This window comes from Crinia signifera, chromosome 8, assembly GCF_055691185.1.
Source record: "Crinia signifera chromosome 8, ASM5569118v1, whole genome shotgun sequence".
NCBI classification, from domain to species: domain Eukaryota; kingdom Metazoa; phylum Chordata; class Amphibia; order Anura; family Myobatrachidae; genus Crinia; species Crinia signifera.
The window spans coordinates 108,123,723-108,142,223 of NC_139224.1; the positions used below are offsets into that span (position 1 = coordinate 108,123,723).

Below are 18,501 nucleotides of genomic sequence, written 5' to 3' on the forward strand. Positions count from 1 at the left end.
CACTTACGCTATTCCTTTTGTCCTGGGTTCATTGGCCTGAATGTTAGTCGGTATGGTGTTAGTGATGTCACAGAAGTATGTTGGCAGGGGCAGAAAAAAAAAAAAAACAACAACTATATATATATATATATATATATATATATATATATATATATATATATATATATATATATATATATATATATACACACAGCAATGCGGTCCGGCACTCACTCCTCTGGAACAACTGCCCCGGTGCCCGTCAGGTAAGGGCAATGTAGAATGAAACAGGCTGGCACTCGAGGGTCTTTGCAAAAAATCAGTGTATTCACAGCAGGTGAAATCCAACGTTTCGGGGCTGTGCCCCTTTGTCAAGGTGTGTGATCACACACCTTGACAAAGGGGCGCAGCCCCGAAACGTTGGATTTCACCTGCTGTGAATACACTGATTTTCTGCAAAGACCCTCGAGTGCCAGCCTGTTTCTTTCTATATATATATATATATATATATATATATATATATATATATATATATATATAGCAGCAGAAGAATAGGCGCCACTCCGGGTCTTGCATAGCAAACAAAAGTGGGTTTATTATGTGCTTAACGCTATACACTGTTTCGGGCATCCGCCCTTCGTCAGGGCCAAACAACATGTTTGGTCCTGATGAAGGGCGGATGCCCGAAATGGCATAGACCGTTAAGCACATAATAAACTCACATTTGTTTGCTATGCAAGACCCGGAGTGATGCCTATTCTTCTGCTGCTATCTATGGGTGAAACATTGCTCACCAAGGAGGGCACCTGGGCAAGGTATTAAGTGAGTGCGAGGAGTGCTGGACACACAGTGAAAAAAAATATATAGGGATCCAACTACACTGCACAACACCTTCCAAAATAATGTCCGTGCCCGGTCAAAAATATAATAATTTGTACATCCAAGAAAGACTCCTCCTCCCTATGGATAAAACCAACACAGGACTCCAGATTTTTAAATGTTCAAGAAGAAATGTATTTGGTCATGGCAGACCAGTAGATCACATGGCATGGCAATTCAAATGACAACAAGACAGCGTACCATACTTTAGGCAATAAACAGCATAATTAATGTATGGGGCTTCCTTAGCCAGCGTCCCTGACAGCTGCCGTTTCGGTGCCGTGCACCTTTGCCATAGTCAATAGTGGAGTATGACTATTTAATAGATCTCTCGCTGACTATTTACTGCACATTCCATTTTGACAAAGGTGCACGGCACCGAAACGGCAGCCGTCAGCGACGCTGGCTAAGGAAGCCTCATACAGTAATTATGCTGTTTATTGCCTAAAGTATGGTCTTGTTGTCATTAAAGTATGGTCTTGTTGTCATTTGAATTGTCATGCCATGTGATCTACTGGTCCGCCATGACCAAATACATTTCTTCTTGAACATTTAAAAATCTGAAGTCCTGTGCTGGTTTTATCCATATGGAGGAGGAGTCTTTCTTGGATGTACAAATTATTATATATATATATATATATATATATATATATATATATATATATATATATATATATATATATATATATATATATATATATATATATCCAGAGGTAGGGATCACACTCTCCTCCAACCACAGTCGACTGCCGGGGTGTCAGCTCAGGAAATCCTGGACAAATCCAGTCCACTAGTATAGCCACAAAGAATGAGGACACTCACCGGTCTTCTTGAAAATAGACAATTTTTTCTTTATTTAGTCCATCTCACCAGAATAAAGTGCAAAGTGCATGACAGTGGGCCAAGGGCCAACGTTTCGGTCCGCCACCAGACCTTTATCAAGCCCCCCACTGCACTTTAGAAAGAGATAGTGGCGGCCTTGATAAAGGTCTGGTGGCGGACCGAAACGTTGGCCCTTGGCCCACTGTCATGCACTTTGCACTTTATTCTGGTGAGATGGACTAAATAAAGAAAAAATTGTCTATTTTCAAGAAGACCGGTGAGTGTCCTCATTCTTTGTGGCTATATATATATATATATATATATATATATATATATATATATATATATATATATAAAACACTTTATTTATTTATTACGAAAAACATGCTATGCCAATTCAACTCTGCCTACTTATCATTCAGTTGGGAAAGAGCAAACTTCACCTGAGCGATTAGTTGGAGACAATATTGCATGCATAATGAAACATTCTTTTCTGATAATTAAAAAAAATAGTATGCAAGATAAAAAAAGAATAGTTGGGTAGTATATTGGAGAATATTCAACAGAGGAAATAAAAATGCATAATATTCTTATTAGGAAACGCAGTTCGAATTTCGATATACATACTGGAAGCGTACAGGTCCTTCCCCTTCAGTAGCCGTCCATGAAGCAGTGATAGATGATTTCAAATTACTATTTGTGTGGCTGACAGCCGAGTTCTACATAGGAGAAAATATGATGATTATGTTTCAGCAAATCTTGTGATTTTATTCTACTAATATCTTTATTTTTAATATACATAAACATAAGCCTGGCTGATTTATACAGAATGCCCCTGCTGGTGAGCCGGCACTCCATCTGATGCACGTGCGTCGCAGTTACCGTGCAGGCTGGGACACAAACCCTGCCCGTCTCTGCTTCAGGGAGACAGACAGGGGGTTAAGGGGGGGGGGGGGAAAGCGGGGAGGTGGGAGACCGCTTTGGGAGCCGAGGCAGTTCCCCGGAGCTCTGGTTGAAGGGGATGCGCGTGCGTCTCGTGTACGCGCATCCTCTTCCAGCGGCCGGATGGGGCTGGTGATCCGACCGCCAGCCCCTGCAAAGATTAGGGGCGCTCCATCTGTAGTTGGGAGCAGAATTTGTAACAGAGCAAATCAAGTGTCTCCTCTTTTAGCATGTGGGGCAGATACTGTGAGCCAGAGCCAGATTTAGGCCTTTTCACCCTGTCTGGGTGGTGACTAACTGATCGCAGGCCTCTGAAACTTGGTCCAGCAGTGATGAGGTCTGAATTAGGCCCTTTGTGCAGTTACCATTGGGACGCATGCACAGTATGATTCAGATACATTTGTAGACTTAAATCAATGACCACTTGTGTCCAATGCTACTACACCTCTGAATCAGACCCTTTATATATTGCTCAGCTACCTCCCAACACTACATCCCAGAACATTATCTTTTTTTTTAATTCAATATTCTTTATTTCATTTTCTTACATTTATACATTAACCCCTTCCTGACAGAGCCAGTTTTTGCGTTCCTGACAGAGCCCTTTTTTTCAAATCTGACATGTATCACTTAAGTGGGGATAACTTTTTTTTGCTTTTACTTATCCCAGTGATTTTGAGATTGTTTTTTCGTGACACATTGTACTTCAAGATAGTGGTAAATTTGGGTCGATACAGTCTGTGGTTTTTTGTGAAAAATACCAAAATGTCGTAAAAAAATGGAAAATTTAGCAATTTGCAAAATGTTAAATTTTCTGCTTGTGAGACAAATAATCATACCACTCAAAATAGTTAATAACTAACATAGACCATATGTCTACTTTATGTTTCCATCATTATTTCAACTTCCTTTTAATTTTTTTGGACACTAGGAGGCTTACAATATGAATAGCAAATTCTCAAATTTTCAAGAAAATTTCAAACACTGATTTTTTTAGGGACCAGTTCAGTTCTGATGTGACTTTGAGGGACTTGTATGTGAGACACCCCCATAAATGATACCATTTCAAAAACTGCACCCCTCACAGTATTCAAAACAGCATTTTGGAAGTTTGTTAACCCTTTAGGTGTTTCACAGGAATTAAAACAAAGTGTAGGTGAAATTTCAAAATTTCATTTTTTTTGCAGATTTGCAATTTTAATACATTTTTCTAAGGAACACAGTACATTTTACTAGAGAAATGTGACTAAAAATTGATTCCATCAATTCTTTTGTTTTCATAAATATCCTATATGTGGCCCTAGTGTGCACGTTGACCAAACCACAGGCTTCATAATAGAAGGAGCACCTACTTGATTTTGGAGCCTCCTTTTTATGAGATTATTTTTTAGGCACCATGTAGGTTTCTAGGCACCATAAGATGCTAAAATTTAGGAACCCCCCCACAAGTGACCCCATTTTGCAAACTACACCCCTCAGGGAATTCATCTAGGGGTATAGTGTACATTTCAAACCCCCAGGGGTTTCACCAATTGTGGTACAACTGGGCAGTGAAAATGAAAAATTAATTTTTTTACACAAAAATGCAGTTCTGGCTCCAAATTTTTCATTTTCACAAGGAATGAAGGAGAAAAAGCACCCCAAAATCTGTGCCCCAATTTCTCCCGAGTACGGCAATGCCTCACATGTGACCAAAAAATACCATTTGGGTGCATGGCAGGACTCAGAAGGGAAGGAGTGATTTTTGGATTTTGCAGCTCAGATTCTGGTGGAATGTTGGTGGGTGCTATGTTGCATTAGCAAGACCCCCCAAGCACCAATACAGTGGAACCCCCCCACAAGTGACCCCATTTTGCAAACTACACCCCTCAGGGAATTCATCTAGGGGTATAGTGTACATTTCAAACCCCCAGGGGTTTCACCAATTTTGATACAACTGGGCAGTGAAAATGAAAAATTACATTTTTTTACACAAAAATGCAGTTCTGGCTCAAAATTTTTCATTTTCAGAAGGTATGAAGGAGAAAAAGCACCCCAAAATCTGTGCCCCAATTTCTCCCGAGTATGGCAATGCCTCATATGTGACCAAAAAATACCAGTTGGGTGCATGGCAGGACTCAGAAGGGAAGGAGTGATTTTTGGATTTTGCAGCTCAGATTCTGGTGGAATTTTGGTGGGTGCTATGTCGCATTAGCAAGACCCCCCAAGCACCAATACAGTGGAACCCCCCCACAAGTGACCCCATTTTGCAAACTACACCCCTCAGGGAATTCATCTAGGGGTATAGTGTACATTTCAAACCCCCAGGGGTTTCACCAATTTTGATACAACTGGGCTGTGCAAATGAAAAATTACATTTTTTACACAAAAATGCAGTTCTGGCTCAAAATTTTTCATTTTCACAAGGAATGAAGGAGACAAAGCACCCCAAAATCTGTGCCCCAATTTCTCCCGAGTACGGCAATGCCTCACATGTGACCAAAAAATACCATTTGGGTGCATGGCAGGACTCAGAAGGGAAGGAGTGATTTTTGGATTTTGCAGCACAGATTCTGGTGGAATGTTGGTGGGTGCTATGTTGCATTAGCAAGACCCCCCAAGCACCAATACAGTGGAACCCCCCCACAAGTGAACACATTTTGCAAACTACACCCCTCAGGGAATTCATCTAGGGGTATAGTGTACATTTCAAACCCCCAGGGGTTTCACCAATTTTGATACAACTGGGCAGTGAAAATGAAAAATTACATTTTTTTACACAAAAATGCAGTTCTGGCTCAAAATTTTTCATTTTCAGAAGGTATGAAGGAGAAAAAGCACCCCAAAATCTGTGCCCCAATTTCTCCCGAGTACGGCAATGCCTCACATGTGACCAAAAAATACCATTTGGGTGCATGGCAGGACTCAGAAGGGAAGGAGTGATTTTTGGATTTTGCAGCTCAGATTCTGGTGGAATTTTGGTGGGTGCTATGTCGCATTAGCAAGACCCCCCAAGCACCAATACAGTGGAACCCCCCCACAAGTTACCCCATTTTGCAAACTACACCCCTCAGGGAATTCATCTAGGGGTATAGTGTACATTTCAAACCCCCAGGGGTTTCACCAATTTTGATACAACTGGGCTGTGCAAATGAAAAATTACATTTTTTACACAAAAATGCAGTTCTGGCTCAAAATTTTTCATTTTCACAAGGAATGAAGGAGACAAAGCACCCCAAAATCTGTGCCCCAATTTCTCCCGAGTACGGCAATGCCTCACATGTGACCAAAAAATACCATTTGGGTGCATGGCAGGACTCAGAAGGGAAGGAGTGATTTTTGGATTTTGCAGCTCAGATTCTGGTGGAATTTTGGTGGGTGCTATGTCGCATTAGCAAGACCCCCCAAGCACCAATACAGTGGAACCCCCCCACAAGTGACCCCATTTTGCAAACTACACCCCTCAGGGAATTCATCTAGGGGTATAGTGTACATTTCAAACCCCCAGGGGTTTCACCAATTTTGATACAACTGGGCAGTGAAAATGAAAAATTACATTTTTTTACACAAAAATGCAGTTCTGGCTCAAAATTTTTCATTTTCATAAGGTATGAAGGAGAAAAAGCACCCCAAAATCTGTGCCCCAATTTCTCCCGAGTATGGCAATGCCTCATATGTGACCAAAAAATACCAGTTGGGTGCATGGCAGGACTCAGAAGGGAAGGAGTGATTTTTGGTGGTGGAATGTTGGTGGGTGCTATGTCGCATTAGCAAGACCCCCAAAGCATCAATACAGTGGAACCCCCCCACAAGTGACCCCATTTTGCAAACTACACCCCTCAGGGAATTCATCTAGGGGTATAGTGTACATTTCAAACCCCCAGGGGTTTCACCAATTTTGATACAAGTGGGCAGTGAAAATGAAAAATTACATTTTTTTACACAAAAATGCAGTTCTGGCTCAAAATTTTTCATTTTCAGAAGGTATGAAGGAGACAAAGCACCCCAAAATCTGTGCCCCAATTTCTCCCGAGTACGGCAATGCCTCATGTGTGACCAAAAAGTGGCAGGACTCAGAAGGGAAGGAGTGATATTTGGATTTTGCAGCACAAATTCTGGTGGAATGATGGTGGGTGCTATGTCGCATTAGCAAGACCCCCAAAGCACCAATACAGTGGAACCCCCCCACAAGTGACCCCATTTTGCAAACTACACCCCTCAGGGAATTCATCTAGGGGTATAGTGTACATTTCAAACCCCCAGGGGTTTCACCAATTTTGATATAAGTGGGCAGTGAAAATGAAGAATTACATTTTTTTACACAAAAATGCAGTTCTGGCTCAAAATTTTTCATTTTCAGAAGGTATGAAGGAGAAAAAGCACCCCAAAATCTGTGCCCCAATTTCTCCCGAGTACGGCAATGCCTCACATGTGACCAAAAAATACCAGTTGGGTGCATGGCAGGACTCAGAAGGGAAGGAGTGATTTTTGGATTTTGCGGCTCAGATTCTGGTGGAATGAATGGTGGGTGCTATGTGGCATTAGCAAGACCCCCGAAGCACGGTGAAATGATGAACCTAATAATCCATAGATGTGTGGTATATTTTAAAACACTCCTTTATACATAGGCCGGGTTTGTCGGGGCAAGTGTCACACTGGAAAATAGTTTGCTTTCTTATTCCCTTTTTATAGCAAACTTTGCACCTTTTTTGTGTCCTGCCCTTTTTTCCAGTGGAGGGGATTTCATCAGGAAACTGCTGCCCTGGTACAATACGGGGGCCAGTACTAGAAGTACTGGGGCCCTCTGCCTGCTGGTTCCCAAATATTAGGCCCTTTATGACTTCCTCTTGAAAGTGCATAAATGTCCCCCTCTGGCCGGTAGAACGGAATAGCACGTAAGCGTTATACAGTGCCATCTGGATGATATACACGGCCAGCTTCTTGTACCAGATTTTTGTTTTCCGCAGGGCACTGTACGGCTTCAGTACCTGATCTGAAAGATCCACTCCGCCCATGTACCTATTGTAATCCAGGATACAATTAGGTTTTGAGGTGTGGGTACTGGTACCTCGTACAGGGACGGAGGTGGTACTGTCTCCGTGAATTGTTGTCAGTATAAGGACATCCCTCTTGTCCTTATATTTGACCAACAACATATTTTCGGTGCATATTCCCCTGCTTTCACCCCTTCTCATTACTTGGGCAATGTGCGTTTTTGGGAGGCCTCTTTGGTTCTTGCGCACAGTACCGCAAGCTGCTGTACCTCTTGAACCAAGGGCCTTAAACAGGGGGATGCTAGTGTAAAAGTTATCCACATAGAGGTGATAACCTTTATCCAGGAAGGGGTGCACTAAATCCCAGACAATTTTTCCACTAACACCTACGAGGGAGGGGGGGCATTCTGGCGGTTCAATTCTTGAATCCTTCCCTTCATATACCCTAAACCTGTGAGTGTACCCTGAGGTGCTTTCACACAGCTTATACATTTTTATGCCATACCTTGCCCTCTTACTGGGAAGGTACTGGCGGAATTTAACCCTTCCTTTAAAATGTATAAGGGACTCGTCTATGCAAATGAATTTATCTGGGATGTACATGTCTTCAAATTTGGCACTGAAATGATCAATGACCGGCCTGACTTTGAATAGCCGGTCAAAGGTGGGATCATCTCTGGGTGGGCACTGTGCATTATCGTTGTAATGCAAAAATTTAAGGATCGTCTCAAATCGAGCCCGGGGCATGGCCATACGGTAAAATGGGGTGCTGTACAGAACATCTGTACTCCAATATTGCCTAATTTCTGGCTTTTTTACTATGCCCATATGAAACACCAGACCCCAAAACGTCATCATCTCTACTGCATCTACAGGGGTCCACCTAGCAAATGATGACGTGGGGTTTTGAGCAATAAACTGCTGGGCATATAAATTACTTTGGTCCACCATTAAATTTATAAAATCATCAGAGAAAAATAATTTGAAAAAGTCAATTTCTCTGAGACCTGTGGAATCAAATTGGATTCCTGGCATGGCCAAAAACTCAGGAACCTGGGGCTCAAAATTGTCTGGTGGTGGGGTCCATACGAGATCAATTATTGGGGGGGGGGGTCTCAGCTGCTCTACGGGGGCGTCTTTGAGGGGGTCCCTCATCACCAGAGGAGGAAGAGGTGCTTAAGACGAATCCTTCAAATTCCCCGCTTGCCTCACTGGCTGTGTCAGAGTCAGAGGCAAGCATGGCATATGCCTCCTCCACTGAATACATTCTTCTGGATGACTGGGATGACATTTGGGATGACATTTGGGATGCCATTTTTATTTTTGTGTTACTGGTAGTGAAATGTTTCAACACGTGTATAGTGTAGGGGGGGGGTACAAACTTTATTTCAACCCGGGGGGTATGTAGTGTGTAGTGTGTATGTAGTGCAGAAAAAAAAATACTTTATACAAAAAAAAAAAAAAAAATTGAAGGGGTTAAAAAAAATTGAAGGGGTTAAAAAAAATAAAAATTGAAGGGGTTAAAAAAAAACAAAAAAAAAGGTCCTGCGCCAAAAATTGAGCACAGATGTTGGTCAGTAACGTCCGTCACTGAACAGCGCTCAAAGGCAACAGGAATTTGATAAAAAAAAAAAATAGATTAACCCTGTGCCGAAAAAGCTGATCAGTGATGTACGTCACTGATCAGCGCACAGTGGCCACAGGACACCCACAAAATCACAGTGTGTGTAAAAAAAAAAATTAAAAAAAGACCCCACAGCACCCACAAAAAAAAAAAAGGTGATCAGTGATGCGACACTGATTACCAGTGAGGGGCAGCAGGTGCACAACCTTTGGTGCAACTGACAGTGCAACTGGCAGCAACTGACAGGTATATATAAAAAAAAAACCTCTGCACCCCCAAAAAGTTGCTGATCACCTCAGATATAGTGATCAGCACAAAAGGCGGGGGCAGCAGACACACAATTTAGCACTCTCTATCACTCTCTGTCACTATCTCTCTCTATCTCTCACTATCTATCACTATGACACTGCAGCAGCAGCAGTGACAGGAATATATATATATAAAAAAAACCCTGCGCCCCCAAAAAGTTGCTGATCAGTTAATTTATACTGATCAGCACAAAAGGGGGGGCAGCAGTCAGTTATATAAAAAATATATAGCACAATCTGTCACTATCTCTATCTCTCTCTCTCTATCTCTCTCTATCTCTCTATCTATAACTATCACACTGCAGCAGCACAAAATATAGCACTCTCTGTCACTAGGCCTCTCTATCTCTCTCTATCTCTCTCTCTCTATCTCTCTCTATCTCTCTCTCTCTATCTCTCTCTATCTCTAACTATATCACACTGCAGCAGCACAAAATATAGCACTCTCTGACACTATCTCTCTCTATCTCTATCTCTCTATCTCTCTCTATCTAACGCTATTACACTGCAGCAGCACAAGTTCACAACACAGGAAGTCACAAGTAACAGGATCCAGGAAGCATCCAGCACACTACAAGCAGGATCCAGGAAGCATCCAGCACACTACAAGCAGTGATCAGGCAAGGTATTTGCAAGGATCAGGTAAGTATTTGGCAAGGTTCAGGTCAGTATACTGCGGCAGCTAGGCACGGTGACCGCACTGCACGCAATTCCAGACCGGAATGGCGTCTGCAGTGCAGTCACCGTTAGTTTAAATCCCCCTCCTTGGCTGTGATTGGTCCGTCGGTCCGACGAACCAATCACGGCCTTTGGGGGCGGGCGGGGTGAGGTGGGGTGACACCAGTGTCACCCTTACACCCCGCGGTGATTGGTGCTGTACTTTACAGCACCAATCACCTCCGATCCCGTGTCACCGGCGAACGTTATTCGCCGGTGACGCAGGAAAACGCTGTGAATGGCTGTTCACACTGAACAGCCAATCACAGCGATCGCCGACGGGAAGGCGGCATCGCAGCCCCCCCTGGGCATGCACGGACATGTCTGCTGTCAGGGACAGCAGACATGTTGAAACTGTCACCGCGTCTATAGACGCGGTGACAGTTACAAACCATGACGTACATTTACGCCATGTGTCAGGAAGTACTTCCCGACCATGACGTAAATGTACGTCAATTGTCGGGAAGGGGTTAAACATACAAAAGAGACCAATAAAAACCGATGCTGTTACTTCACAAAAACAGTATAGCATTCAAGAGTAGAACATTACATACATTTAAATTGACAATATTATATATATTCACGCCACCCAATTCCCTACCCACTGCACATACCCAAATGAGGTATAGGTCGTTGCATTATGGCATATCTTACGAAACAACAAAGTAAAATCTTCCCAGGATGTGGGCGTGTTTAGGTGCAATCAAGACTTATTATTGTAGTTGATAATAAAGGAGAGAAAAAAAAAAAAAAGGGGGGGGGAGGGGGAGAAGAAGGGCAGAAACAAGTGAGGAAAATCATTACAAATATCCTTAACACCTATTTGTTGCTCCTTGCTTTTATATCAATGAGCAGGTCTTAATACGTGACACATTTAAATCGTGACTATCTTTATTTTAGTATATTCATGTGTATCTATGAAGAGGAGAAAGAGAAAAGAAAAAAAAAATATATCTTTCCCTCTCTCCTCTCTCCTCTCTCCTCTCCTCATATCTCCATAGTGCTTCTATGTGTTCCTATATTAATATTTTATATATTTATACCTTCTTACCATGTGACCTATAAACACAGTTTACCTCTACCTAAAATATATATTTAATACTTATTTATTACTTCTTATTTTTATGTCTTTAGACTACTCTTAGTGCACACTGTGTTTAACCCCTTCCCGACAATTGACGTACATTTACGTCATGGTCGGGAAGTACTTCCCGACACATGGCGTAAATGTACGTCATGGCATTTAACTGTCACCGCGTCTATAGACGCGGTGACAGTTTCAACATGTCTGCTGTCCCTGACAGCAGACATGTCCGTGCATGCCCAGGGGGGGCTGCGATGCCGCCCCCCCGTCGGCGATCGCTGTGATTGGCTGTTCAGTGTGAACAGCCAATTACAGCGTTTTCCTGTGTCACCGGCGAATAACGTTCGCCGGTGACACGGGATCAGAGGTGATTAGTGCAGTACAGTACAGCACCAATCACCGCGGGGTGTAAGGGTGACACTGGTGTCACCCCACCGCACCCCGCCCGCCCCCAAAGGCCGTGATTGGTTCGTCGGACCGACGGACCAATCACAGCCAAGGAGGGGGATTTAAACTAACGGTGACTGCACTGCAGACGCCATTCCGGTCTGGAATAGCGTGCAGTGCGGTCACCGTACCTCCCTGCCGCCATACTGACCAGAACCTTGCTCCATAGCTTGCTCCATACTTACCTGATCGCTGCTTCATCACTGCTTCCTGGATCCTGTTACTACTTGTGCCTTCCTGTGAAATTGTGCTGCTGCAGTGTACTAGCTAGATAGAGAGAGAGATAGAGAGAGAGATAGATAGAGAGATAGAGAGAGATAGAGAGAGATAGAGAGAGATAGAGAGAGATAGAGAGAGATAGAGAGAGAGATAGTGTCAGAGAGTGCTATATTTTGTGCTGCTGCAGTGTGATATAGTTATAGATAGAGAGAGAGAGATAGAGAGAGAGAGATAGATAGAGAGGCCTAGTGACAGAGTGCTATATTTTGTGCTGCTGCAGTGTGATAGTTATAGAGAGATAGAGAGAGATAGAGAGAGATAGTGTCAGAGAGTGCTATATTTTGTGCTGCTGCAGTGTGATATAGTTATAGATAGAGAGAGATAGAGAGAGAGAGATAGATAGATAGAGAGGCCTAGTGACAGAGTGCTATATTTTGTGCTGCTGCAGTGTGATAGTTATAGAGAGATAGAGAGAGATAGAGAGAGAGAGATAGAGAGAGATAGTGACAGATTGTGCTATATATTTTTGATATAACTGACTGCTGCCCCCTCCTTTTGTGCTGATCAGTATAAATTAACTGATCAGCAACTTTTTGGGGGGCGCAGGTTTTTTTTTATATATAGATATACCTGTCACTGCTGCTGCTGCAGTGTCATAGAGTGATAGATAGTGAGAGATAGAGAGATAGAGAGAGATAGTGACAGAGAGTGATAGAGAGTGCTAAATTTTGTGTCTGCTGCCCCCGCCTTTTGTGCTGATCACTATATCTGAGGTGATCAGCAACTTTTTTGGGGGTACAGAGGTTTTTTTTTTTTTATATATACCTGTCAGTTGCACCAAAGGTTGTGCACCTGCTGCACCTCACTGGTAATCAGTGTCGCATCACTGATCATCTTTTTCGGCACAGGGTTGATCTATATATTTTTTTTTTTGATCAAATTCCTGTTGCCTTTGAGCGCTGTTCAGTGACAGACGTTACTGACCAACATCTGTGCTCAATTTTTGGCGCAGGACCTTTTTTTTTTTTTAACCCCTTAAATTTTTTATTTTTAACCCCTTCATTTTTTTTTTTTTTATTGGTATAAAGTATTTTTTTTTTCTGCACCACATACACACTACACACTACATACCCCCCGGATTGAAATAAAGTTTGTACCCCCCCCTACACTATACACGTGTTGAAACATTTCACTACCAGTAACACAAAAATAAAAATGGCATCCCAAATGTCCTCCCAAATGTCCTCCCAAATGTCCTCCCAGTCATCCAGGAGAATGTATTCAGCGGAGGAGGCATATGCCCTGCTTGCTTCTGACTCTGACACAGCCAGTGATGCAAGCGGGGAATTTGAAGGATTCGCCTTAAGCTCCTCTTCCTCCTCTGGTGATGAGGGACCCCCTCAAAGACGCCCCCGTAGAGCAGCTGAGACCCCCCCCCCAATAATTGATCTCGTATGGACCCCACCACCAGACAATTTTGAGCCCCAGGTTCCTGAGTTTTTGGCCATGCCAGGAATCCAATTTGATTCCACAGGTCTCAGAGAAATTGACTTTTTCAAATTATTTTTCTCTGATGATTTTATAAATTTAATGGTGGACCAAACTAATTTATATGCCCAGCAGTTTATTGCTCAAAACCCCACGTCATCATTTGCTAGGTGGACCCCTGTAGATGCAGTAGAGATGATGACGTTTTGGGGTCTGGTGTTTCATATGGGCATAGTAAAAAAGCCAGAAATTAGGCAATATTGGAGTACAGATGTTCTGTACAGTACTCCATTTTACCGTATGGCCATGCCCCGGGCTCGATTTGAGACGATCCTTAAATTTATACATTACACCGATAATGCACAGTGCCCACCCAGAGATGATCCCACCTTTGACCGGCTATTCAAAGTCAGGCCGGTCATTGATCATTTCAGTGCCAAATTTGAAGAGGTGTACATCCCTGAAAAATTTATTTGTATCGACGAGTCCCTTATACATTTTAAAGGAAGGGTTAAATTCCGCCAGTACCTTCCCAGTAAGAGGGCAAGGTATGGCATAAAAATGTACAAACTGTGTGAAAGCACCTCAGGGTACACCCACAGGTTTAGGGTTTATGAAGGGAAGGATTCAAGAATTGAACCGCCAGAATGCCCCCCCTCCCTCGTAGGTGTTAGTGGGAAAATTGTCTGGGATTTAGTGCACCCCTTCCTGGATAAAGGTTATCACCTCTATGTGGATAACTTTTACACCAGCATCCCCCTGTTTAAGGCCCTTGGTTCAAGAGGTACAGCAGCTTGCGGTACTGTGCGCAAGAACCAAAGAGGCCTCCCAAAAACGCACATTGCCCAAGTAATGAGAAGGGGTGAAAGCAGGGGAATATGCACCGAAAATATGTTGTTGGTCAAATATAAGGACAAGAGGGATGTCCTTATACTGACAACAATTCACGGAGACAGTACCACCTCCGTCCCTGTACGAGGTACCAGTACCCACACCTCAAAACCTAATTGTATCCTGGATTACAATAGGTACATGGGCGGAGTGGATCTTTCAGATCAGGTACTGAAGCCGTACAGTGCCCTGCGGAAAACAAAAATCTGGTACAAGAAGGTGGCCGTGTATATCATCCAGATGGCACTGTATAACGCTTACGTGCTATTCCGTTCTACCGGCCAGAGGGGGACATTTATGCACTTTCAAGAGGAAGTCATAAAGGGCCTAATATTTGGGAACCAGCAGGCAGAGGGCCCCAGTACTTCTAGTACTGGCCCCCGTATTGTACCAGGGCAGCATTTTCCTGATGAAATCCCCTCCACTGGAAAAAAGGGCAGGACACAAAAAAGGTGCAAAGTTTGCTATAAAAAGGGAATAAGAAAGCAAACTATTTTCCAGTGTGACACTTGCCCCGACAAACCCGGCCTATGTATAAAGGAGTGTTTTAAAATATACCACACATCTATGGAATATTAGGTTCATAATTTCACCGTGCTTCGGGGGTCTTGCTAATGCCACATAGCACCCACCATTCATTCCACCAGAATCTGAGCCGCAAAATCCAAAAATCACTCCTTCCCTTCTGAGTCCTGCCATGCACCCAACTGGTATTTTTTGGTCACATGTGAGGCATTGCCGTACTCGGGAGAAATTGGGGCACATATTTTGGGGTGCTTTGTCTCCTTCATTCCTTGTGAAAATGAAAAATTTTGAGCCAGAACTGCATTTTTGTGTAAAAAAATGTAATTTTTCATGTTCACTGCCCACTTGTATCAAAATTGGTGAAACCCCTGGGGGTTTGAAATGTACACTATACCCCTAGATGAATTCCCTGAGGGGTGTAGTTTGCAAAATGGGGTCACTTGTGGGGGGGTTCCACTGTATTGGTGCTTTGGGGGTCTTGCTAATGCGACATAGCACCCACCATCATTCCACCAGAATTTGTGCTGCAAAATCCAAATATCACTCCTTCCCTTCTGAGTCCTGCCACTTTTTGGTCACACATGAGGCATTGCCGTACTCGGGAGAAATTGGGGCACAGATTTTGGGGTGCTTTGTCTCCTTCATTCCTTCTGAAAATGAAAAATTTTGAGCCAGAACTGCATTTTTGTGTAAAAAAATGTAATTTTTCATTTTCACTGCCCACTTGTATCAAAATTGGTGAAACCCCTGGGGGTTTTAAATGTACACTATACCCCTAGATTAATTCCCTGAGGGGTGTACTTTGCAAAATGGGGTGACTTGTGGGGGGGTTCCACTGTATTGGTGCAACATAGCACCCACCATTCATTCCACCAGAATCTGTGCTGAAAAATCCAAAAATCACTCCTTCCCTTCTGAGTCCTGCCATGCACCCAACTGGTATTTTTTGGTCACATGTGAGGCATTGCCGTACTCGGGAGAAATTGGGGCACAGATTTTGGGGTGCTTTTTCTCCTTCATACCTTCTGAAAATGAAAAATTTTGAGCCAGAACTGCATTTTTGTGTAAAAAAATGTAATTTTTCATTTTCACTGCCCACTTGTATCAAAATTGGTGAAACCCCTGGGGGTTTGAAATGTACACTATACCCCTAGATGAATTCCCTGAGGGGTGTAGTTTTCAAAATGGGGTGACTTGTGGGGGGGGTTCCACTGTATTGGTGCTTGGGGGGTCTTGCTAATGCGACATAGCACCCACCAAAATTCCACCAGAATCTGAGCCGCAAAATCCAAAAATCACTCCTTCCGTTCTGAGTCCTGCCATGCACCCAACTGGTATTTTTTGGTCACATGTGAGGCATTTCCGTACTCGGGAGAAATTGGGGCACATATTTTGGGGTGCTTTTTCTCCTTCATACCTTCTGAAAATGAAAAATTTTGAGCCAGAACTGCATTTTTGTGTAAAAAAATGTAATTTTTCATTTTCACTGCCCACTTGTATCAAAATTGGTGAAACCCCTGGGGGTTTGAAATGTACACTATACCCCTAGATGAATTCCCTGAGGGGTGTACTTTGCAAAATGGGGTGACTTGTGGGGGGGTTCCACTGTATTGGTGCAACATAGCACCCACCATTCATTCCACCAGAATCTGTGCTGCAAAATCCAAAAATCACTCCTTCCCTTCTGAGTCCTGCCATGCACCCAACTGGTATTTTTTGGTCACATGTGAGGCATTGCCGTACTCGGGAGAAATTGGGGCACAGATTTTGGGGTGCTTTTTCTCCTTCATACCTTCTGAAAATGAAAAATTTTGAGCCAGAACTGCATTTTTGTGTAAAAAAATGTAATTTTTCATTTTCACTGCCCACTTGTATCAAAATTGGTGAAACCCCTGGGGGTTTGAAATGTACACTATACCCCTAGATGAATTCCCTGAGGGGTGTAGTTTTCAAAATGGGGTGACTTGTGGGGGGGTTTCACTGTATTGGTGCTTGGGGGGTCTTGCTAATGCGACATAGCACCCACCAAAATTCCACCAGAATCTGAGCTGCAAAATCCAAAAATCACTCCTTCCGTTTTGAGTCCTGCCATGCACCCAACTGGTATTTTTTGGTCACATGTGAGGCATTGCCGTACTCGGGAGAAATTGGGGCACAGATTTTGGGGTGCTTTTTCTCCTTCATACCTTCTGAAAATGAAAAATTTCGAGCCAGAACTGCATTTTTGTGTAAAAAATGTAATTTTTCAATTTCACTGCCCACTTGTATCAAAATTGGTGAAACCCCTGGGGGTTTGAAATGTACACTATACCCCTAGATGAATTCCCTGAGGGGTGTAGTTTTCAAAATGGGGTGACTTGTGGGGGGGTTCCACTGTATTGGTGCTTGGGGGGTCTTGCTAATGCGACATAGCACCCACCAAAATTCCACCAGAATCTGAGCCGCAAAATCCAAAAATCACTCCTTCCGTTCTGAGTCCTGCCATGCACCCAACTGGTATTTTTTGGTCACATGTGAGGCATTTCCGTACTCGGGAGAAATTGGGGCACATATTTTGGGGTGCTTTTTCTCCTTCATACCTTCTGAAAATGAAAAATTATGAGCCAGAACTGCATTTTTGTGTAAAAAAATGTAATTTTTCATTTTCACTGCCCACTTGTATCAAAATTGGTGAAACCCCTGGGGGTTTGAAATGTACACTATACCCCTAGATGAATTCCCTGAGGGGTGTACTTTGCAAAATGGGGTGACTTGTGGGGGGGTTCCACTGTATTGGTGCAACATAGCACCCACCATTCATTCCACCAGAATCTGTGCTGCATAATCCAAAAATCACTCCTTCCCTTCTGAGTCCTGCCATGCACCCAACTGGTATTTTTTGGTCACATGTGAGGCATTGCCGTACTCGGGAGAAATTGGGGCACAGATTTTGGGGTGCTTTTTCTCCTTCATACCTTCTGAAAATGAAAAATTTTGAGCCAGAACTGCATTTTTGTGTAAAAAAATGTAATTTTTCATTTTCACTGCCCACTTGTATCAAAATTGGTGAAACCCCTGGGGGTTTGAAATGTACACTATACCCCTAGATGAATTCCCTGAGGGGTGTAGTTTGCAAAATGGGGTGACTTGTGGGGGGGTTCCACTGTATTGGTGCTTGGGGGGTCTTGCTAATGCGACATAGCACCCACCAAAATTCCACCAGAATCTGAGCTGCAAAATCCAAAAATCACTCCTTCCGTTCTGAGTCCTGCCATGCACCCAACTGGTATTTTTTGGTCACATGTGAGGCATTGCCGTACTCAGGAGAAATTGGGGCACAGATTTTGGGGTGCTTTGTCTCCTTCATACCTTCTGAAAATGACAAATTTGGAGCCAGAACTGCATTTTTGTGTAAAAAAAATAATTTTTCATTTTCACTGCCCAGTTGTACCACAATTGGTGAAACCCCTGGGGGTTTGAAATGTACACTATACCCCTAGATGAATTCCCTGAGGGGTGTAGTTTGCAAAATGGGGTCACTTGTGGGGGGGTTCCTAACTTTTAGCATCTTATGGTGCCTTGAAACCTACATGGTGCCTAAAAAATAATCTCATAAAAAGGAGG

At 43.1% G+C, this 18,501-nt stretch overlaps 1 protein-coding gene across 2 annotated transcripts in view; it reads right to left on the minus strand.

The window, feature by feature from the left end:
* The window catches only part of LOC146027067 (ferric reductase 1-like), a 76,188-nt gene that overhangs the window by 28,270 nt on the left and 29,417 nt on the right, over nucleotides 1–18,501 (minus strand). For both annotated transcript variants that reach the window (XM_083158068.1, XM_083158069.1), the window contains exon 4: nucleotides 2,308–2,399. In XM_083158068.1, the coding sequence (XP_083014194.1) occupies nucleotides 2,308–2,399 (92 nt within the window). The remainder of the gene's footprint in view (nucleotides 1–2,307; nucleotides 2,400–18,501) is intronic.